The sequence below is a fragment of the Megascapheus bottae genome, chromosome 9 (genome assembly GCF_031878675.1).
Source record: "Megascapheus bottae isolate mThoBot1 chromosome 9, mThoBot2.hap1, whole genome shotgun sequence".
NCBI classification, from domain to species: domain Eukaryota; kingdom Metazoa; phylum Chordata; class Mammalia; order Rodentia; family Geomyidae; genus Megascapheus; species Megascapheus bottae.
The window spans coordinates 40,303,687-40,327,631 of record NC_143517.1 but is presented as its reverse complement, the minus strand read 5'-3'; the positions used below and the strand labels follow the sequence as shown (position 1 = coordinate 40,327,631).

At 44.3% G+C, this 23,945-nt stretch overlaps 1 protein-coding gene across 3 annotated transcripts in view; it reads right to left on the bottom strand.

Moving 5' to 3' along the window:
- Spag1 (sperm associated antigen 1) overlaps positions 1-23,945 on the bottom strand; it is a 59,355-nt gene that overhangs the window by 3,499 nt on the left and 31,911 nt on the right. For all 3 annotated transcript variants that reach the window (XM_090339143.1, XM_090339144.1, XM_090339145.1), the window contains 6 exons: positions 20,618-20,974; positions 20,190-20,289; positions 14,257-14,409; positions 9,305-9,447; positions 8,238-8,370; positions 5,465-5,591 (listed from right to left, as the gene is read on the bottom strand). In XM_090339143.1, the coding sequence (XP_090195269.1) occupies positions 5,465-5,591; positions 8,238-8,370; positions 9,305-9,447; positions 14,257-14,409; positions 20,190-20,289; positions 20,618-20,974 (1,013 nt within the window). The remainder of the gene's footprint in view (positions 1-5,464; positions 5,592-8,237; positions 8,371-9,304; positions 9,448-14,256; positions 14,410-20,189; positions 20,290-20,617; positions 20,975-23,945) is intronic.

The following is a 23,945-nucleotide window of genomic DNA, read 5'->3' as shown; positions in this document are numbered from 1 at the left end:
TACATGTAAAAAGAAAACAGGACAACAGCTTGAACTCAGAGCCTCAAACTCTCACTTGGCTTTGTCCCTCAAGGTTGGTGTTCTACCCTAGTGATAGCTCTACTTAGGGCTTTTGGGTAGTAAGTTGGTAATAACTCTCACAGACTGTTCTACCCAAAGTGGTTGTGGAACTGGATCTCAGGTCTCAGCCTTTGGAGCAGCTAGGATTATAGGGGTGAGCCACCAGGGCCTGGCAGCCTTGATTCTCACCCAAGAGTCAGTCAATGCACTAGAGAAGGGTGGGTAGGGGGATAAAAAGATGTGGCCATTGAATTTAGTAGCAAAGACACATGTCACAAAATCAGTTTGCTGTGACAGGTCATGTTCTGTAATTACAAAATAGATGTACATTTTGATTACAACAAATTGTGAGGAGGCAGAGAGCTGCAATATCTTACATATTCACGCTGTGGTGATGGCTGCACAGAGGTTGAGCCCCAGACAGGCTGAAGTAGTGGGTCTATGATAGTCCCAAGAGACAATGTCACCTTCCTTCTCTTCAGCAACACGCCAGAGTAAGAATGACATAATAACCTTAACTCTGGTTTGGGTTTTTTGTTTGTTGTTTTTGGTGATGATCCTGGGGCTTGAACTCAGGGCCTAAGTACTGTCCCTGAGCTTAGTTTTGCTCAAGGCTGGTGGTAGTCTACCACTTAAGCCATAGGTCTGTTTTCAGTTCTTTTTTTTTTTTATTGTTTTGGGGTGGGGTCTTTTGGTGGGGGATGACATTAAATGGAAGTAAAGTCTCTGGACCTTCCTCCTGAGCTGGCTTTGAACTACGATCCTCAGATCTCAACCTTCTGAGTAACTAAGATTACAGGCATGAGCCACTAGTACCTGGCAAATAATTCTGTTTTAATCTATTAAAAAGGCAAATTGTTTTCAAACTTAATATCCTATGCACAACTCTCCACTAACTACTGTATAATAGTATGTGTAATTAAAAAAAAAAAAAACAAAAAACTACTGTATAAGACCAGGAGTGTGGCCCAGTGGTAGAATGCTCACATAGCATGCACAAAGCCCTTGGTTTGATTCCTTGGTACCATATACATAGAAAAAGCTGGAAGTGGTGCTGTGGCTCAAGTGGTAGAACTCTAGCCTTCAGAAAAGCCCAAGGACAGTGTTCAGGCCCTGAGTTTAAGCCCCAGGACTGGCAAAAAAGAAAAAGCAAACAACCCCCCCCCCCACATAATTACAGGCTGAAATGCACAGCTGAAAGCATGGCTCCAGTAGCAAAGTACATGCCTTGCAAACACAAGGCCCTGAGTTCAAACCCCAAAACGGCCAAAATAAAAAAGGAGACAAACAAAGTTTGAGATGGATATGAAGGAGGAATCTTTCTTTGCTGCAGTGGGGGAAGTGAGGATCTGATGGAAGCTGCCACACAGAGGGGAGAACAGGGCTTATGCAGTGTGTGGCTTTGGCAACATTCACATTAAAAAGTCTAATTAAACATGGTGGTATTACTTGCTATTAATAGACATGCTTAAACCAGGAAAGTAATTACTTTGTAAGGTATTACTCTTTTTTTTTAATGTTCTAGCTTTGGCACCATCCCTATGGCTATAAATTCCTTAACTGTGTGTCATGTGTCTCATGTACCTCTATAGTAACAACCCTTGGCGCTCTAAAAGAGAAATAAATTATATGTAAATGCAAAACATGCTTATATCTTTTGTTTCATATTTTTCCACTCTCTCTACTACCTCCTCCTCCTCTTCTTCTTCCTCTCTTCCTCCTCCTCCTACTAAGCCAGCAATACTGGCTTAAACAATATCTGGCTTAAACAATATCTGAGGGCTCTGGAGCACAGCCTAATGGAAAAGTGCTAGCCTACCATACACAAAGCCCTGGGTTTGATTCCTCAGTACCACATACTCAGAAAAGGCTGGAAGTGGTGCTGTGGCTCAAGTGGTAGAGTTCTAGCCTTAAGAAAGCCCAAGCACAGTACCCAGGCCCTTAGTTCAATCCCCAGGACTGGCAAAACAACAACAACAACAACAACAAAAAAGCCATAATATCTGAGAAGGCAGTGTTCAATTGCAAGCAGAAAGAGGCACCTGCTACCAAAGGGACCCCTCCCACTCTCCCATGTCATAACCTCATTATCGTTACTCTTGACAAATAAGCCCAGATGTGAGTCTGACACATTTTATAAGCAGCTGTTACCTTTGACAGACCTGAAATTAAATGCTTTCCATCCATGCCTCAGCCTAGTGGACCAACTTCATTTTCTAACTCAAGCTATAAAAAGTCAAACCAGAAGAACAAGATAGCAAGATCACAGTCTATGAGTTAGGGTTACTCACATTGGGGATTATCTTTCTACATCATAATAGAATTTCTAGAACTCATTCCAAGAAGTATACAAAGTCCCAGTCCTTCATTAGGTACAGCTTAGGATCTTCAGTCAGCTAAACAGGTTCCTAGAGCCAGTGTGAGGTGGAACAGCTCTGGGCACACATAATTCATGAGTCACGCACAGCCACCTCCCTTGGCCAAACCCATTAGCTTCAACAGTTGAACAAGCTACCTATGAAATCCACATAGCTTTACAACTACTAACCAAATGGGGGGAGAGGGCAAGGGATGAAAAAGGATCACAATGACACAAACTAATGCAGTGCAGCTGTATGGTTTCTCCTAGTACAGGGATAGCCAACTGTAACCCGAGGGAGTTTGTGATCTAGAAAAACCTCAGCATTCAGTGCACAGCGTTGGTCTTCAGTTGATACAGCATGCAATGCCACCAACATGTCCTCCCAATAAAACCTAGATGCTCCTCCTTCAGTAATAGGCATGGATCAAGTATCTCACAACTCAACAGGTCAAGCCAGACGTGGTGGCTCTCGCCTATAATCCTAGCTACTCAGGAGGCCAAGATCTGATGATCACAGTTCAAAGCCAGACCGGAGCACTAAAGACTCGGAGACTCTTATCTCCAATTAACCACTAGAAAAGCACTGTGGCTCAAAGTGTAGGGGTAGTGTGGTAGTCTTGAGCTGAAGAGCTCAGAGACAGTGCCCAGGCCCAGAGTTCAAGCCCCACAACTGACAAAAAAAACAAACAAACCCAAACAACAGGTCAAAAGGACTGTCTCTCAGATGTCTGGCTCCACTCCTGCACACCCTCCATCATCACCCTGCACCCCCCACCACCAGAGGCCCTCTCCTTCTCCCGCCATGTCCACAGCTGTGTTCTGCCAACCTTATCATCTAACCACTTCGAATGAATTCCTGGCCTTCCATTATGATCTGAATTTTGTTTCCTCCACTCCCTAATCAAATGTTGACCCACAGTTCCTCAGAATATTACGTAGTTGGGCTTAAGAGTCTTGAAGGAAGTAAACAAGTTAAAATTAGCTCATTAGAAGGAGGCCCTAATGCAATCTGACTGGTATTCTTATAAATGCAAGTGTTCACAGGGCAAGATTATGAAGACATAAGAAACAAATTTGACAGTGGTCTCTGAAGAAAGCAACCAGCCTCAACCTCAGACTTCCAGCAGGGAGAAATACCACCTAGGTGGCCTGTCATCTTTCTGCTCTCTGAGAGATGCTCTTCCGATCTTTGTTCAATGCTGCCTCCAAAATAGCCATCATGTCATCATTCCTCTTCTCCCCTTTGTTGGCTCCCAACATCTCCAGGATCAAGTCCAGCCTCTAGCATGGCCTCCCAACCTCCTCCAGACTTGATCATCTCTCTCCATCCCCATATCCTACACACAACTGGTCTCCTGCTGCAAGGTACATGAACAAATCCATTAAAAAAATCTATCTAGGAGCTGGAAGTTTGGCCTAGTGGTAGAGTGCTTGTCTAGCATGCACAAAGTCCAGGGTTTCAATTCCTCGGTACCACATAGATAGAAAAAGCCAGCAGTGGTGCTGTGGCTCAAATGGTAGAACTCTAGCCTTGAGAAAGCCCAAGGACAGTGCTCAGTCCGTTCAAGTCCCAGAACAGGCAAAAAAAAAAATCTTAGTCTATCAAAGAAGCTTTATTCATAACAGTTCCAAACTGAAAGGAAGCTAAGAGCCACTGCATGCATGAATGTATTTACTGGTCTGCTAGTACAACTCAGTAATAAAAAGGAATAATCACATCCATATAGTACTAATGAAAATCAGATGGTACTGACTGGAAAAACTCACAGAGTGGTCAGTTTGTAGTAGTACTAAAAAGCAGAAAATGTATAATGACAGATCAGATGACTGCTTGTCTGAATGAGTGGAAAGAGGAAGACTGCAAAATGGCATACGGAACTTGCAAAAATCAGTGGTTACCACAATTACGAAGTGTGAGTGGCACAGAAATGAAGGGACACAGGGTGAATAAACGTAGCAACAGTGCTCACCAGACATTATGTTGAAAATGAAAGACACGATGTGTGGCTAGAGATGGGAGGGAAAAACTGGAAGAGAGCAAGGGAAGGGTGATACTGTCCAAAAAGGAATGAGCTCATCACCTGACTTATGTAGCTGTAACCCTCTGTACATCAACTTTATAATAACAAAAAATGTTTTTAAAAATTATGAGTTATACCTATAATCCTAGCTACTCAGGAGGCTGAGATCTGAGGATCACAGTTCAAAGCCAGCCCCTGCACTAAAGAATGTGAGACTCATCTCCAATTAATCACTAAAAAATGGAAAGTAGGGCTGTGGCTCCAGGGGTAGGGTGGTAGCCTTGAGCTAAAGAGCTCAGGGACACACACGGAGGCCCAGAGTTCAAGACCCACGAGCCACAAAAAAAAAATGAGTTAGTTAGACCTCAGTAGGGTACATTTTTATTTATTTTTTCATATATTTTTATTGTAATTAATAGAAGGGTTACATGATATTTGCCAGATAGATGGTGCATTAATTCCCATACATTGATACCCTTTCACATGTCTTGGTCCCCATTTCTACATTTTTATTTTTATTGTTATTATCAAATAGTTATACAAAAAGGTTTCAACTAAACATCGTAGCATTTTCTTAGAGAAAACATCATTCTGTAGTCCCTCACTGACTTACACTATGGCTTCAGGTCACTACAAGCTTGCAAATCCCTTATCCGTCTCTACCAACTGGCACTTGGTGGTCCAGGCTCCGTCCAGTTGCTTTCCTGAATGCCCACTCCCAATACTTGTGGCCTTTAGTAATATACTGACAAACCTTGTGCTTTAAAGCAAACCAATGACAATACATTCCCTTCCGAAAACTAGAGAACGAGTCCAAATTTTGAATGGGAAGAATGTTTGAAAGTATGTGTTCCATACATGTGTTAAAGATGAACTTGAAAGTCGACCTGGAGGTTTGAGGGGAGGTGAATGTAGTGCTAGGGTTCAAATCCTCATCCATGATCCTGAGACTTACATTTATGAGATCATTGAATCTACTCAGGGCTGAAATTTACCCAGGGAAAGGCAAATGTCCTCTCACCTTGAGTCCTTTCTGAGCGAGTGCTCGCCTATAGCACGCTTTCACGTTGTCACCATCCAGGTGAAGCGCCTGCTCACAGTCTTGCTTTGCCTCTTCAAACTGGCCCAGCTTCAAGTAACAGAGAGCTCTAGTGTAACACAGTAGGGGACGCAGGATTAGCAGAGCTAAACATAGCAGTGAAAATCAAACAGCTCAGTAAGTCTTTTATACTACAGAAAGTGAGAATGATGTGTTGCCAAGGCTCTGGGCTGGGAAGGTGAGGAGTGGAGGCAGGGCACGGACCTAAGACAGCACGGCAGTCTAGATGAGTTATGAAAAATCACTGCATGGAGACAAGTCAAGACCTAAGGATCAAAAGGCGCATGGTATCCTTAATATGCGGCTATTAAATCCCAAGAGTACAAGAGCGAGAACTCAATAACTGCACACCCAAAGCTATGGACATGGTAATGGAAATACAAACCTAACTATACAGACATAATGTTTTATTTCATAAATTAATATGTTTCTATGACATACAAACCCTTAGCCTAAATGTGATTAAGTTCTAAATACTAAGTCTCAGTGATTGTAAATAGAGATTCCCTCCTTGAACACTTGTATGTTAAACTTGTCATTTAAAATATGATGTAAAAATCAACGCTAATAAATTCTTTAAAAAAAAAAATCACTGAGGCCGGGAGTTTGGCCTAGTGGTTGAGTGCTTGCCTAGCATGCACGAAGACCTGGGTTCGATTCCTCAGTACCACATACATTGAAAAAAAAAAAAGCCAGAAGTGGTACTGAGGCTCAAGTGGTAGAGCTATAATCTTGAGAAAGTCCAAGGACAGTGCTCAGGCCCTGAGTTCAAGCCCAGGACTGGTAAAAAAAAAAAAATCACTGCATGGCTGGAGTGCAGGGACAGGGCTAGAAGGACAGGCCAGATTACAAAAGTATTGGTACACCATGGAGAGGCTGGGCTGTATCCTGAGCCTAACAGAGGTCCTCTGAAAAGTTTTTAAGAGAGGCTGACATGTCCACCATGTCTTAGAAAGATCACTCCGGCTACCAGGTGGAGAATGAAAAGAGGGAAGAACACTCAGGGGTATTGTGGAAGTGATGCAGACATCTCGCAGAAGGTGACAGTGGCCTGCAGCAGGAGTGATGGGAGGGGGCAGACTGGTCATGCTGAGAGAGTGTTTGGAAGGTGGGCCCAACTCAGCCTGCTGCAAATGGGAGGCCAGATGCTGACAGGGGCGGGGATGTCAGAACTCCAGTTCAGAAGACAGAGAGGTGAAGATACAATTATAAGGTGGAATGGAGCTGGGTGAGAGAGGGGATGACACAGCCTTGAGAGCATGTAGAACAAATTAAGGTTCTTACACCTGCACCCTGACATAACAGGAGTCATAGAAGTGTACAGAGGGACGAAAGCTGTAGCCAGGGAGAAGGGAGCTCAGGGAAGAATGGCCAGTGATGCCCAGTTGTGCCAGAGGCTGGAGGAGAAGGGAACAAAAACATCTGATGATAGACAGGTTTTAGAAAAAAAATTACCACCAGAGGAAAATATGTACAGAAAACCTGGTGAGCAATTATGTCAGGAACTTACCTGAAACAGTCTCTGAAAACATCAAAAAGCTATCCTTTATTCTTTCTGTCACAGAAACTCTACTCACACCTAAACATCTTTAAATCATCAAGTTTTAGAGGTAGCTTTCACCATTTGTGGTAAAGATGACACCAGAGCAGCATTCTGGAACCCTCCATTCCTGCTGTACATTATGAAAGACCTTGGTCCTTCCCCTCAACACTTCAGATTAAAAAAAAGAACACTGCCAACCAGGAGCAGTGGTTCATACTTGTCACCCTAGCTACTCAGAAGACCGAGGTCAGGAAGACTGAAGTTCAAGGCCAGCAGGCTCAAGAAGTAAGGGAGAGCCCATCTCAACTAATGAAAAGTTGAATATGGCGGCATATGCCTATCATCATGCATTGTTACTGGTTTATTTTAAAGTACATGCCTTTCCAGACTACCCCAGCATAAATTTGAGATTCTATTCAAAAAGTTTAAAAAAGGCAAAAATAGCAGAGAGCATGGCTCAAATGGTAGAACACCTGCCTAGTAAACATAAATCCCTGAGTTTGAACTCCAGTACCACTCAAAAAAGGAGTGGGAGCTCACGCCTGTAATCCTACTCAGGAGGCTGAGATCTGAGGATCCCAGTTAAAAGCCAGCTGGAGCACTGAAGTCCACTAAAGTCCGTGAGACACTTATCTCCAATTAATCATCAGAAAACTGGAAGTGGCACTATGGCTCAAGTGGTAAGGCTTAAGCTGAAGAGCTCAGGGACAGCACTCAGGCCCAGAGTTCAAGCCCCACTACCAATAAAAAAAAAACAAAAAACAGAGGGGTGATGGGAACATTGATCCCTAAGACACTGTTTTGAAAAGCCATTGGTTCCCACTCTTGCCACACTAGACAGCACCCATGGCTGGCCTGCTATAGCAAGAGGACAGCCAGCCAGGAAGTACTGAGCGAGTATGGCATCAGCTCAAGCTGCTTAGGGGAACCCAGAGGCAGACATCAGACCCTCTTCATCCCATACTTCAACTCCCCAGTCCCACCTCTCACACAAATTCACTAGGACAACTTGCCAAATAGATTCCCAGAACCATGCCAAGAAAATTAAATAAAGCCTTTGGCAATTAATTGTATTCATATAATTATGAAAGATTATTTTAGAATAACAAAAATTATTAGCAAACAACATATAGAAAGTAACAAACAACTTGCCTGTTTGTATATATGGCACATTCTTGGTTGTTAATCTTCAAGCACTCATTGTATTTACTAAGAGCACCTTTGTAGTTCTTGTCCTTTACATATTGATTTCCTTCTTCCTTCAGGGCTTTAAACTGTGTTTCATCTATGGGAGAAGAGGGGAGAAGCAGGCAGGGAAAGGGGGAAGGAGGGAGAGAGAATTCATACAAGTACCTCTACAAAACTGAAGTACCACTTGAGGTAAATCTATTGCAAACTGACTTAAGTACACAACATTTGCAGAGTTGTGTAATTTGACTTTGCAAGTCAAAATGCAGCAAAACTTTATATACAGATTGAAAGATACTATAGTGATAAGCAAAAGTAATTGCATCATTATGCTACCAACATTTTCAAAATAGAAAATAAAATACGTGAAATTGTCATGTTATCCATAAAGGTTTTTTACAGAAAGGAAAGTCAAACGAGGCTTCAGGAATACAGGAGACTGACTACAAGACAAGAGGCAGAGTCTCAAATATGATAGCTCCTGTGGATTCACAAGCGCCACAGGGGCTCCTGTGGCTTCAATGCACACTGGCTGGCACAGCAGTGTAACAAGAGTATGAAGGATACTTTGCGCCTTTCCCTAAGCTACTGGTACGGCGGAATTGGTCTAGGAAACAGGGATCTAAATAGCGCCAGCCTCTGGCTCAGTAACTATTTCATGAATATGGTCAAGCAAACCCTAAAGCTTCAAGTGGATGCCAACCCTGCTCCCTAAACTGCTATCTATTTGTTTTAAACACACCAATCTCAATCTGCTATCTGTCACCTATGCAGCCTAGCAAGGCACATGATATACATTATTTCTGTTCACTCCTGAGAACTGCCTGCTGAGTTATTATTCCTATTCTCCCCTCTCCTAATACGAAAATGTGGGAGGGGGAAAGCAACTTCTTAACAGCAGAAAGGGAGAATGGGGGTTCAGCCAGGGCTGGTACCAAGGTTCAAGGCTCTTGTCAGCTTTACTCAGGAAATGTGCACAGGGCTCCAGAAGCTCCCTAAGTAGAGAAGGTAGGTCCTCTCTTCCAACGCACCTAGGATGTGTGGTGAGTGGGCTGGGGCCATCTCGGCTGCAGGATGCCAAGCTCCAAGTGGCTCCGAAGTGGGCACAGTAGGAATGGGTGACAGCTTCTCACGCCAATTTGGTCCATCTAGTTCGATTAATATCTTTGTTATTCTACAAAGAAAATTAGGTTTCTCTATTAATCAAGGCTGTTTGTTATTGAAGGTCAGATCAAGATTGGCAGGCGCCATACCTAACTATACTTCCTTTTAGAAAACACAGTTGAGAGCTATTTCTTCTTCTGTTTCAGAATTCCTGTAAAAAGTTGTCTTTAATGATGTCTTTCGTTGGTGTAGTTTTATTTTGAGACAGGATTTTGCTGTGTTCCCCAGACTAGACTCCAACTGGTGAGCCTCCTGCTTCAGCCTCCCAATAGCGGGGACTGATGAGTAAGTGTGCGCCAGCACACCTGTTAGCCCATTTTGTCATCCAAAGAAAATATGAAAACTTATAATCACTTCTGAAGTTTAAAAAATTGCAATACATGCTCAATAAAATTCAATTCTTGAAAAAGTGACCTATGAAACTTAAATTTAGGAGGCCTAGAAGAAACACCCTTCATATTATTTAACCCAAAGGCATTCCTCTTGGGAATAATCAGAAGTCCTGTGAGATTTCAGTGCACAAACTGGAGGAAACCCAAGCTCACAGCTTCTTCTCTAAACATTCCCATGTGATTAAGATGCGCTTCTGTGGTGCTTTTTCCTTTCTAAAACTGTCCATTTACTGTCTTTTTATATGAATACAACATGAAAAAAGTAAGATAATGGAGCCTACCTCTAAAGCCCTTACACCAATGATATTTAGTAATTATCACCATAAGATTCAGATTTATGTCCTTGATTATCATATTATTATTTTAACATACATACTGTCACACTTAGACTTAAAAACAAAATTGAATTATGTCTTCAGGATGAATCTGACTTAAAAAAGCACTTTCCAAGACTGAGGAAATTAACTGTAATTAGTACAATGCATTTAGCCTAAATCTCCAATCTCATACACTATTTGTGTGAAATTACAGTTACGTACAGACAACTCTAATATACATCCATTCCATTTGTTAAACTGAAATTTCAATGGTAATGTTTGTTTATTATAACTACATCTCATTATAGTATAGAAGGGTAAACCTGAAAATTGATATATAATCAACCATCATCGCAGAAGAAAAATATTTTTGAAAAAAAAAAAGAAATTTTAAGCAAAACTTGTATTACCAGTAGAGAGGAAAGAAGAAGCAGCTGAAAAGAGATGATGTATTTGTTGCCAGGGAAGAAATAAGGATATGCAGGGAAATTTAACATATTAAGATTCCTAGAGAAGAAGAAAGGAATATGATTAATGGAAGACAGAAATAAAATAAGCACAGATGACCAAATTAAAATAAAAAGTAAAAAAAATTGTTGGTGTCAAATTTTCCATAATGGACTGAAATAGATGGAAAAGGAAGCATAAACATGGAATTCATAAAGGAGTGATGATTTTTAACTCTGGGTCTGAGCACTGTCCCTGAGCTCTTTAGTTTACCGCTCTACCACATTGAGCCACTTCTGCTTTTCTGGTTGTTTATTGGACGTAAGAGTCTCAAGGACTTAGCTGGTGCTTGGTGTGGGATGCAGGCTCACGCCTGTAAATCATAGCTACTCAGGAGTCTGAGATCTGAGGATCAAGGCTCAAAGCCAGCCTGGGCACAAAAGGGCCTGAGACTCTTACCTCCAGTTAACCTCTAGAAAATGGGAAGTAGGGCTTGGTTCAAGGGTAGGGCGGTAGCCTTGAGCTGAAGAGCTCACGGATAATGGTCAGGCCCAGGGGTAGGGAGCCAGCATTGAGCTGAAGAGCTCAGGGACAGCGCCCATGACCCACAGCAACAACAACAAAAAGTCATGCCCAGGCTGGCTTTGAACTACGATCTCAGCCTCTTGAGTAGCTAGGATTACAAGTGTGAACTACTGGTACCCAGCTTGGGAATGATGCAATTTTTAAAATAAATATTTTATCTAAAAATATACAGCAAAACAAAAAACCTCCTTGTCTTCCTTATCGAATAATATACCAACAAAATCTATTCAACTGCAAAATGACTTTTTTTGGCAGGGGGTAGGCAGTATACGGGTTTGACTTAGGGCCTCTCACTTGCTAGATAGGCACTCTTACTACTTAAAAAATGCCTGTTTTAAAAGTTGGTATGAAAGCACTTTAGTTTGTTTGTTTGCCAGTCCTGGGGCTTGAACTCAGGGCCTGAGCACTGTCCTTGGGCTTTCTCAAGGCTAGAGCTCTACCACTTGAGCCATAGCACCACTTCCAGCTTTTTCTGTGTATGTAGTATACAGGAATTGAACCCAGGGCTTCATGTATGCTAGGGCAAGAAACTCTACTACTGGGCCATGCTCCCAGCCCTGAAAGAAATGTTTTGAGTATAGATCAAAGATCTCATACAAGCCTCAAAAAGTTAAACCCAGAATTATCATGCTATGCTCAACACTACTACTTTGTTTATATAGCAAAAGGAACTGAGGCATACTTCCCATGATTCTCAGCACACTGTTCACAACAGCCAATCAAAAGCATTTATCCACTAATGTATGGATAGACACGGTATGACATGTACTCAATTATACAAATAAATGAAGTACTGATACTTGCCACACCATGGGTGAATCTTGAGAACATTACGCTGAATACAAGAGGTCATACATGACATCACATAGTTGATGGGTCTAATTATATGAAATATCCAGAACAAATAAATCCACAGAAAACAAGTTAGTGGTTGTCAAGAGTTGGGGAGTGGGGAAGGGGAGGGAGGAAGAAGAATGGGAAGTAACTGCTCAGTGAGGTGATGGCTTCCTTTTGGAGTGATGAAACTGTGTTGGCATGAAGATGCAGTTACTACACAACACTGGCCTTACTAAATGCCATGAAGCTGAAAATTAAAGTAATCCTGGTCTCAAGACACACTTTGCCTTTCATACCAGCCACTACAAACACAGCCTCCACTTGGTTTCCTGCATCTGCTGTGATGAGACCGTTTCCTCTCTGCCAGCTGCAGGGGTTTTCTTCGAGCCTCTGGTTCTGGAGGAGATCTTGGTTTTTCTCCAAACACCAGAGAAAGAGAGTGGGCAAGTTAAAAGCAAAGCCCAAAGCACAGGAGTACTCTCTGCTTCCCTGTGGAGAGCTCCTCCATCTATGTGTTTCCATAGAGGATATCTGCTATATACAAGGTCTTGCAGCAAGGAAGATGGATTTACCACTGTTCCTAACATTGAGAAGTGCCCAAGTTGATCTTATTTGGAGAAGGGAAGGGGTATTACAAAATGGTGAGAAAAAGGCAAAGGGTGAACCAACACAACAGTAATACTCACAAGACACTACATTGGAAATGAACATTACAACTTAGGAGGGAGGGAGAGAAGTAGGGGGGAAGGCAAGTGGGAGAAAATGAGGGAGAGGATAACAATGCTTGACAAGACATGTACTCATCACCTTACGTAACTGTAACCCCTTTGTACATCATATTTACAATAATTTTTGCCACTCCTGGGCCTTGAACTCAGGGCCTGAGCACTGTCCTTTGGCTTTCTCAAGGCTAGAGCTCTACCACATGAGTCACAGCATCACTTCTGGCTTTTTTCTCTGTATGTGGTACCGAGGAATCGAACCCAGGTCTTTGTGCATGCTGGGCAAATACTCTACCACTAGGCCTAAACTCCCGGCCTATAATAATTTTTTTAAGTGCCAAATAGAATGGTAGGGAAAGAATGGGACAAAATTATGTGCAGAAAGGAAGGAAATAAAACTTGTATATGGGTAAAGCAAAGTGGTTGGAGTTATGGAGCACTAAGCAATGGAAGCTAAGATGGGGGGAGTGAGGACAGGAAGAGCCAAAGCAGGGAAAGGCACTGCCCAGTCTTCTCCAAAAGGACTAAATGGGGACTGGACCTCAGTTACAGTAAGGAGCAGGTAGCAGGCAGCTTGGGAGAGCTGGAGGGCGGGGCAGCACCAGGGGAGATTTCCTGCCAGAACCTGAGCCCAGTTTGACCCACTTTACCACCGATAACCAACCCCTATTGTTAAAATGATTGGGACTTGAAGATTTTCATTTTTTTTCTTCTGCATTTAGAATATTTGCCTAGGTACAATGAGATAGCTTAGAAGGAGACTGAGTCTAAACCTGGACACTTGTGTCACTGATACATTGTTTAAGTATGGCCTGAAAGTCATCTTACACAGTACTTTTTGTACACCTTCATTTTGACCACGACCCATTGTGTGGGGCCAGGTGGAGCGTTTGACTCATGGGGTACGGCAGGCATTTCATAGGTGTCAAAAACTGGAGCGCTCTAGACTTCAGAATTAGGGGTATCCAACCTGCCTAGGTCCCTTTCTTCTTCTCAGACTGGGATCAGATAGATTGTGCATGACTGCCAAGCAGAAGGAAGCTCCAGGAAACAGTTGTCAGCTCTGTGGACACATTGGAAAAGTCTGGCCATGACTTTAACAGTAATGCACATGACACACACAGCTCCCTTTCCATTGTCATAAGGTTTTCTGGGGGCCCCGCTGCACCACGCAGCATGCACCATGCAGCATGCACCATGTGGCAGCTTGACCTTGCATGGCCTTACCTCTCTTCAATCCCTGACCTCACTATCCAACACACTGTCCTACGTGGTGATAGTTGCCTAACATCAAGTCTTCCCTGAACTATGTTCTAGTTTGCTGAAAGTGGAGATTAGGTCATTTCTTCCCCTTTGCCTTTGCCTTTTTTTGAGGGGTGGGGGGAGGAGCAGAATGGGTATGACACATTGAATCCACACAAGGTACAGAGGCACACGGACCCGGTTCTTGGAGGAGAGTGAATGGGAAAAAAACTGAATCATAGAAACAACTAGATTCTAACTAGCTGGCTGGGATTACCTGTTAATACTGTCGTTTGCTACCTTGACCGCACAATCTATTTGCAACACTGTTTTGTAATCCACATAAGCTTTCCGATACTGCTCTAAAGTTTCATAGGCCATTGCCCGTCGCAGGAGAGGCTTCATGGAAAATGGATGGAGCTCCAGAGCCCTGCAAAGACAACAGTATCACATATTATTTATCTTGGAAACCATTTTTTAAAATTCCCAACTGAATACATATACTGCATAACCAGATTCTTAAGTGCCTCCATATTAGAGATTTCATCCCAGGAACCTGGCAACATGGCAGACAGGCAAGTTAACTAGGGGGCAAAAACTCAAGCAATTAAGTTCAAGGTTACTTACTTTGACCCCAGTACCACACCAAAGCAAGGTTATTATATGATCAATACCATTGGGCCAAGACTGTGGCCCAGTATTAGCATGTTCAAGGAGCCTGCACGAAGCCCTGGGTTCGATTTCATGGTACCACATACACAGAAAAAACTGGAAGTGGTGCTGTGGCTCAAGTGGTAGAACACTAACCCTGAGTTCAAGCCCCGGAACTGGCAAAAAAAAATATATTGCATTTTAATGCTGCTCCTTATCAGCATTTTAAAATTTGGTTCACATCCTTAATTTTGGCAAAAACGTAACCACTGTTAATTAAAATAAAACCTTGTATGTCACTGCATCATTTTTACCCTCTGTCCCCCACTCTTTTTCTATTTCTGCCTATCAGTGCCAACTTCATGCTTTTTTTTTTTTTTTTATCAGTTGTGGGGCTTGAACTCTGGTCCTTGGGTACTGTACCTGAGTTCTTCAGCTCAAAGCTACCACCCTACCCCTGGGCCTGGGTGTTGTTTCTGAGCTTTACAGCTCAAGGCTACTGCCCTACCCTTAGAGCAATAGCCTCACTTTCCCTTTTCTAATGGTTAATTAGAGATAAGAGTCTCATGGATTTTAGTGCCTGGCTGGCTTTGAACCTGAGATCCTCAGATCTCAGCCTCCTGAGTAGCTAGGATTATGGTATGAGCCACTATGTCTGGCTCATATATTTTGTAGCATGAAAATCAAATATAACTTTCTATTTAAAAAAAAAGGTGTCAACATGGAGCAGGAAATTGAGGAAGCAGGCATATGCTAATTTCATAGAAGTCATGACATTTTGTGCTTTTGCATCTATGGAGCGCTTCCTGTATCACAGAGGATACAGCTTGAGGTTATACTCTGGTTGTCTGAAGTAACTGGTTTTGTTTTGGTGGTTCTAAAATTTAAACTCAGGATTTCACACTTGCCAGACAAGCACTCTCCTATTTAAGCCAATGAGCCCCAGGCTTTTTTTTAATTTTCTTTAGTTATTTTTCAGATAGAATATCACTTTTGCCCAATGCTAGTCCCAGACCTATATCTCTTCTATGTATGTAGCTGGGATTACAGAGGGGCGCATGCACGCATGCATGCACGCACCCATGCACGCACGCACGCACGCACGCACGCACGCACGCACGCACGCACAGGTTTGTTGAAATGGGATTTGGGTAAACATTTTGCCAGAGGTGGCCTCAAACCTCAATCCCCTCAATCTCTACCTTCTTTGTAGCTAGAATGTCACAAATGCATTATCACATTCAGCCTCAAAGTAACCTGTTTAGAGCCAGTTTGGTACTATCTGAAATAAACACATAAGCAAAAGGCTATTTGGGGGGCTCACACTTGTAATCTGAGCTACTCAGGAAAATTCCTGAAATTCTTATCTCCAATTAACTACCAAAAGCAGGAAGTAGAGCTGTGGCTCAAGTGGTAGAACACTAGCCTTCAGCAAAAATAAAGTTCAAGGACAACACCTAGGCCCAGATTTAAAGCCCCTGGGCCAGCACCAAAAAATAGACTTTATGAATGAGAACTAATAAGCTCTTTCTTTAACAAAATTATATGAAGTAGTAAAGCAGTCCTCCATGAAGAAACCAGTAAGAGCCTAGGGCTTCTACAATCCACACCACACTGTCCATGTCAGAGGTCGTGGGTTTGCATTTTACTAACTTGTATAGTAGCTGGTGGAAGGAGAGGGAGCGAGGGAGGGAGGGAGGGAGGGAGGGAGGGAAGGAGGGAAGGAGGGCGGGAGGGAGGAAGACAGAGAGAGAATCTGTTTCTTTTCAGGCAGCATATTCTCTCACCTTCCTCATAGCAAGCCACTCAGGTAGGTATGTATTAACACATTTATTGTACAGGTGAGATTACTCAGGTTCCCATAACATGCAACCTGTCAGGTCTTTTGAACAGAAGCTTCTTTTTTTTTTACTTTTTTTCATATATTTTTTATTGTAATTAATAGAAGGGTTACATTATATTCACCAGATAGAAGGTGCATTACTTCACAAACACTGATACCCTTTCTCATGTCTTGGTCCCCATTTCCCTCCCCCCACCTGAACAGAAGCTTCTTGAAGGCAAGTTCCTTGCCTGTCCTGAGTATCACTAGCTCTGTTTCCTGTCCCGTGTTAACACTGTGCCATGACTGATTCAGCAAACACCTATGAGAGATATGCGTTCTGCCTACATGCACATGCACGCATGCACGCCCATGAAGATGAGTCACCTGCCACTCCTTCCAGTATCTCCACATGTCCCTGAGCTGTACACGTCCAGTGCCCATCTGGACTCTGTACCTCAGAAATGACTACAGGGTTGCCACTAAACTGAAGTGGCTTCATTGCTTTGGAAAACAACCAGTTTCACTGTGCCCAAGATATAAGCATTACGAGTGGTCTCAACAATCTCCTTTTGTATTGTGCTGGCTTTTTACCTTGTGCTTTCTCTAATGGATATATGTTACTTTCGTAATTAAAGTGGGTTTTGAAAATGAAGTTAAAAATCAGCTGCGCCTGTTTCAGCATTAGACAATGCACCCTTGGACACATGGATGAATCATCACAGCACTGCTGAGGACAGCTTCACTAGGAGAGCCATGATCCCTAGCCACTACACAAAAAGCTCCAGATCAGGCATACTTCCACCCCTCAGGGTGCCTTTTATCCAACCAACATGGCCCCAACTACACTGGGATGTAAACTTCCACAAAATGGGATGTTTAATTTTGTAGCACTTCCCAGCACAGTAAATGCAACTAGATCTTTTCTCCTTTAATCAGGAAAATGAATATGAGATTTTGAATTTAAATTCTAGTAAAGAAAACAAAAATACAGCTAATCATAAAAACACAGATAGCTTTTCAACCAGAACTTACAAAAGAAGAGTCGAGACCTGAGTCTCCCAAGGTCATTGCTTCTCTGGTACTGAAATAACCTTTGAGAATCAAAACTTTGGATAACATCACCACCCTTTGGGCATCCACACCCCTCCTGCTGGGACTCATTCACCTGCTATCAAGGAAGCATCTAAGTAGGTCGGCCTGTATGGAGGTCAGCGCTGACCAGCACGGCAAGATTTCTTGGCAGAACACAACTCTTATCTAAGGATAGCTATCTAAACGGATGCTCACCTCCCTCCCAGGTTGGTTAGTCCTGTCCTCTCCCCAGGGCCAGCCCCATCTAGCCTCCCTGGGCAGCAGCCTGCAGTCCCATCTTTGATTTCATCCTAGTTGATGCTGAATATGATAGTCAGACTATGATTGCTCCTTAAGCAAAGGCTATTTTTGTTTTTTGGTCAGTCATGGGGACTGAACTCTATAGGCCTGGGCATTGTCTCTGAGCTCTTGAGCTCAAGGCTACTGCCCTACCCCTTGAGCCACAGCACTACTTTTGGTTTTCTGGTGGTTAATTGGAGATAAAAGTCTTAGACTTAGACTTTCATGTGCCGGCTGACTTTGAACCAAGATCCTCCTGAATAGCTAGAATTACAGGCATGAACCACCACGCCCAGCTAACACAAGGCTCTTTCTTGAAAGCAGTCCTAACTTCAGGGGTCTTAAGTGTTAAGACTGTTTTTGTTTTTAAGTCAGGGTCTGTGGCCATGGCTGGCCTGGAACTCAAAATTTTCCTGCCAAAACCTTTTCCGTGCTAGAATCATAACTGTAAGTACCATGCCTAGCTAGAGTTCTCAGGTTTGTGGGGTTGGGGTGTGCTGTTCTTTCTGGGCTTGAACTCAGAACCTGGGTATCGCCCCTGAGATTCTTTTTCTCAAAGCTAGCACTCTACCATTTGGGCCACAGCACTACTTCCAGCTTTTTTTTCTTTGTGGGTCATGGGACTTGAATTCTGGGCCTGGGGGCTATCCCTGAACTCTTCAGTACAAGGCTACTGCCCTACCTCTGGAGCCACAGCCCCACTGCCTGTTTTCTAGAAATTAATTGGGGATAAGGGTTTCATGTTCTTTAATGCCCAGCCTGGCTTTGAAAGGCTTCCTCAGATCGGAGCTGCTTGACTAGCTGATTACAGGCATGAGCCACCGTACCCAGCTTACTTCCAGCTTTTTCTGAGTGGCTTATTGGAAATAAGGGTCTCAGGGATTTTTAACTCAGGTTAGCTTAGAACTGTGATCTTCAGATCTCAGCCTCCTGAGTAGCTGCTATTACAGGTGTGAGCCACCAGTGCCTGGCAGAGGTCTTAAGTTTCAACTAAGGAATTCTGACTTCACTAACTACCGGTCCTGAGACCAGTATGCAGACAATGTATTAAGGATCTATTGGCTGCCATCTCAATGTGTCTGATATCTAACGAGTTGATGTGGTCTTGTCAATTAGTTAGAGGCAATGGTAAAGGTTTAACAAGTTTACAGAGAAAAGGAAAAAGGGAAAGCACCTAGATTTGTGGCATGTGCCAACTTTCTTGGTACCAGTACTCATGCCATAGCAGATTTCAAACTACCAGCTGACACCAACAAGTTCACAATGTCCAGAAAATAGAACAAATCACTCATGTGTGCAAGTATCACTGTGGATGGGGTCAAGTCAAAATATAAATATGATTTGTGTTAAATATGCATATGTAAAATTGGCCAAAAAACAATCCAATTGTTTCAAGTTTTAGATACAGATACTAGACAAATTTTATGCAATACCAAATAAGCTGATAATGCCAATGACAGAATAATAATGTAATAATGTTTATATATTTGTTACATTAATGATAATGTAAACAAATACATAAATAGTTCATCTTATAGGGGATCTATATAATTTACTGTCTAGTCTAGGGCAAGTGAACTGGGGGTGATCACTAGGTAATTACATGAAACAACAGGAGAAAATCATGACTATATTAGTCACACCAAGACACGGCTTCTTCTTTTTTCAGATGCACTAATAGTCACTTCTTGTCAAAGGGCTTCTGTGGCAGGCTCATCACTTAATGACTAAAGAAAACAGTATGTTCTATTCATGCACACTCACTCACCCTGTCAGGTAACTTACTGAGCGCCAACACTAGTTCAACCCTGGGTGAGGCCTTGAAATCCACTGCAGTGAATGATCTGAGGACTTCTAGGTGTGACCCAGTGTCATCACAGCCCTGCAGATGGCCTGGGAGCCAGAGGAGAGCAGCCAAGCGGGGATTGCTAAGGGCATTACAGGCTTTGAAGTCTTAGGTGAGCAAAGGCTTGGACTGCAGGGAGGGGAGTGGTCCAGAAAGTTTGTGGTGCTAAGAGTTGTTTACAATTATCTGGAGGCTATACAGAGCCATTAGGTTCCCTCTAGAAAGGATCAGAGAGAAACAATGCTTCAGAGCAGCCATTCCTCCACCACAGAACATGAAGTAGTTATCAGGTTTAGCTTCTCCAGTAGTTCAGGGTGATAGAGAATTAGAGAGGGGGAGCGCCTTTACAGGAGTGAGTGCAGCTTACAGTTTTTATTTATCAATCAACTAGCACACCTCCAAAGCTGTCTTTAAGAAATTAGGCCCCTAGGCAGGAAATCCAGGAGATTATTAACGATTGCCTTAGTCACACTGAAATTGTTAGGACCTCTGACAAAACCGAAAGCCTGCAGCTTACCTGTTACAGTCTTGAATGCAGTCGCTGCAGTTTCCTTCCTTTAGGTAACAGGCTGCTCTGTTTGAATATAAGATACTTAGGGTATCTGCACTCTCACTTCCTAAAATCACAATGTAATCGTTAAGATCCCCTTAGCAAAACCTTAGAAATCACCCGCGGATTGCGACAGCGACCAGGGTGGCGCTGTGGTCCCACAGCCTGGCTGGGCACTGCGGTGCCCCGCGGGGCCGCTGGTCCCTGCCCCCCGCCCCCCTCCCCAGTCCTCGCCGGGGACACCCAGGGAGAGCAGGGCCCTGGCCCTCGGCTGGCCACGGAGTGGGGACGCCCCCCCTCCCAGCCCCGCCCCCTACTCCCCCTCCCCGGGGCGTCCGCCCCCGCGGGGGTCCCCTGAGGCCGCGGGGCGCGCTGGGCGCGCGGGGCTCACCCACCTGCGGGTTCCAGCAGCTCGATCGCCGACGAGTACCTGCGGGCCGCCTCGGCGAACTGCCCGCTCTTGAACAGCTCGTTGCCTTGGTTCTTCAAGCCGACGGGGTCCGCCGGGGCGCCGGGGCTGGGGTCCGGGCGGGGGGTCGCAAGGGCCGTTGCGGGGTCCTCGGTGTCTGGTCCGCTGCCCGGGTGCCTGTTGGCGTCGCCGGCGGCCGTGGAGGTGGACCTTGGCCCGTCTCGCTCCTCCGCGCCCGGCCCCGGCTCCCGGCCCCGCCGCGGGGCGCCCCTGACCGGCCGCCGGCCGCCCTCTCCCTTGCCGGACAGCTTCTTCTGGATGTTGCCCATGGTGCGCGGGGCCGCTGCGGGGAGGCGGGTGCGGGAAGTCAGCGGAGGCATCACCCGCGACTGCCGCGGAGGCCCGGCCAGCGCAGAGGGGCGGGACCAGGGGAAAGCCGGCCGCCCTCCCGCCTCGGGGCGGAGCCCGGGGTTCCCAGGCCTGAGCCGCCCCCGCGCGCTCCCTGCCCAGGCTGCCCCTGGACACCGCGTCCCGCGCCAGTGGGGAGCCCGGCGGCGCCCCCACTCCAGCCTGGCCCCTCAGTCCCTGTGTTCACAACCTGGCACTGAGCGATCGCAGGAACTAGATCCCGTCCTAGATCCCCTGAGGCAGGGCACCTCGTCGGGAGAACACGGCCATTAGAATGAAAACTAAATCAACCAAGCTAAAATCGAGGTGACTTCGAATTCACAAAGTGAATTTGTCAAAGAAGTTCCATAAACTACGCACCCGGCCTTTCGAAGTTCAAGTACCAAAAGACAACTTTCCACTCACCCCTTCTTCAAACTAAAAGTCTGGATTTGTTTCAAAGATTTCAGGTCTTGATAGCCTAAATGCTCAGGCAACGCATGGTTTGGCCTTTTATGGTGCCTTGTTTTCTTCAGGGCCCTGAGGTTGAACTCATGGCACCCACAGAGTAGGCAGGCCCTGTACTAACTGAGCTCCACCTCCCGCCCACGTAAGCTTTTGTTATTTTTTAGAGAGCCTCTGGTTCAGCAGGAAGCACCCTCCAGCCACCACCACACCCCGATCCTGGCTTGGGTTGGAGTCTGGATAACTTTTGCCAGGACTGGCCTCAAACCTCCACCCTCCAAATCTCGACCTCCAACCAAAGTAGCTCAGATTACAGATTTGAGGCCCCCACCAATATCCCCGTTTTTTAAATATGAAAATTAGGTATATTGCTTTGGTTGGATGTCTTAATGACCTTAATTATATTTGAAACAAAGCCATCAATCCTGTCAAAATACTTAATGATGGAGATTTCCAAGCTTTCTCTTTGAACAAGCTCTAATCTGATTTCTAGTGACTATATTTTTCATTCTCTTTGGTGAACCATGGAGTCAAGACTAGGAAAACAACAACCATCAAAGTGAACATCAGTCCAGGATGGATCTTCCTCAGACCAACTATAAGGGGACGTTCACCACAACAGTTTTCAATACATTTCATTGCAGTCACCAACCAGAAGGGGCTCAATTATTAAAATAACTTAAAAAAATACTTTGTTATAGAAACAAATCGCCAGATTGGCCTCACTGCAGGCCCTAGTTTTCACTAAAATCTGCTCAAGTCCTCGCCCCTGACACAGGTGGAACACAAGTCTATGTCAGTAGAAACAACACATAGTTTAGTATTTTTGTCCATTCCCTTGTATGATACACTCACCTGTCATGTCTCACTAATGCTTTTACCAAACAGTGACCCTTTATTTGGAACTTAATACAGGCCTAAATTTTTACATACAGATCCTTATGGCAAGTAGTATCATTCCCACTTTACCAGGGAGACAAGAGACACGCTAAGGAATGAGAAACTAGCATAACTGAGATTTGAACTAAAGATTGAAGTATTCCTGAGCAACTTACACAGAAAGGGAAACAGAGGCTGGAGTCTGAAGGACCCAAGAGTCTCACTGGGTGATGACTTGGCTCATGGGACAAGAAAGAAGGACTGTTTGGGGGGGGTGGGGTGGCTCTTTCTATACATCAGGGGATAGCCTTCTCCAGACACACTGCCTTAGGCTCTGCTGATATAAAAAGGTCATGAAATGTTGGCTGTGAATGGATTACCCTCCACAGGAGAAATGCTCTTAAAGGATGAGCAGAGGATCTCCATTGTAGATTCCATGGTACCACATACATAGGAAAAAGCCGGAAGTGGTGCTGAGGCTCAAGTGGTAGAGTTCTAGCCTTGAGAAAGTCCAAGGACAGTGCTCAGGCCCTGAGCTCAAGCCCAGGACTGGCAAAAAAAAAAAAAGTATTATTCACCATGACCAAGTGGTAATTTATCTCAGGAGGCCACAGGTAATTCAACTTTAGAAAGTTACTCAATTCCCCAACATGGAACATTAACAGAATAAAATTTTAAGTCTTATATCATCATCATAAATGATGGTAAAAAAAACATTTGACAGTAGAGAAACCAATGAAGGAGAATCTAGAATTCTAGGCTAGCCTGGGCTACCTAGCAATACCACACATAAAGAAGAGGAGCCTGGCGCCAGTGGCTCACACTGTAATCCTAGATTCACAGGAGGCTGATATTTGAGGATAGAGGTTAAAAGCCAACCTCACATGAAAGTGTCTGAGAGTCTTATTTCCATTTAACCATATAGCTCAAAACAGTAGAACACTGGCCTTGAGTTGAAGAGTTCAAGGACCAGGCCCAGGCACAGAGTTTAGGTCCTATGACTGACTCTACCCCACACCCCTTAAAGAAAGAAAAAGAAGGAGGAGGAAGAGGAGGAAAGAAGGGAAAGGGGAGGGAGGGAGAGAACTATAAGTATGGCCAAAGTGGTAGAGCATCTCCTAGAAAGTAAGGTCCTGAATTCAAAATCCCAGGCCAGGGGTGGGGGCAGGGAGGTAGGGGAAAGGAGAGGCTAGGAAGGAAGGGAAAGAGGTGGAAAGGGCCCGAAAGGAGGACAAGGGAAGGGAGGAAAGGGGAGAGGGAAGGAAGGAGGGAGGGGGGGAAGAGGTAGAAAAAAAAAGAGTAAACAACAACAAAGAAAACCAACAAGTGCATAAAATGGTTGACATAGTCGCTAACAAAGGGGAACACCACTTCATACATGCTAGAACAGAGCGGACACAGTGGTAAAGACAGAGAATCACCAGTGTGGGTGAGAATCTGAAGAAACTGAAACCTTCACACAATGCTGATGTAGTCCTTGGGAAAATAGTCTGCAGCAACTCATGACGTTACACATAGAGCTATCCAACAGGCCAGCAATTCTACCTCCAAGAATACACTCAAGAAAATTTGAATCATCAGTT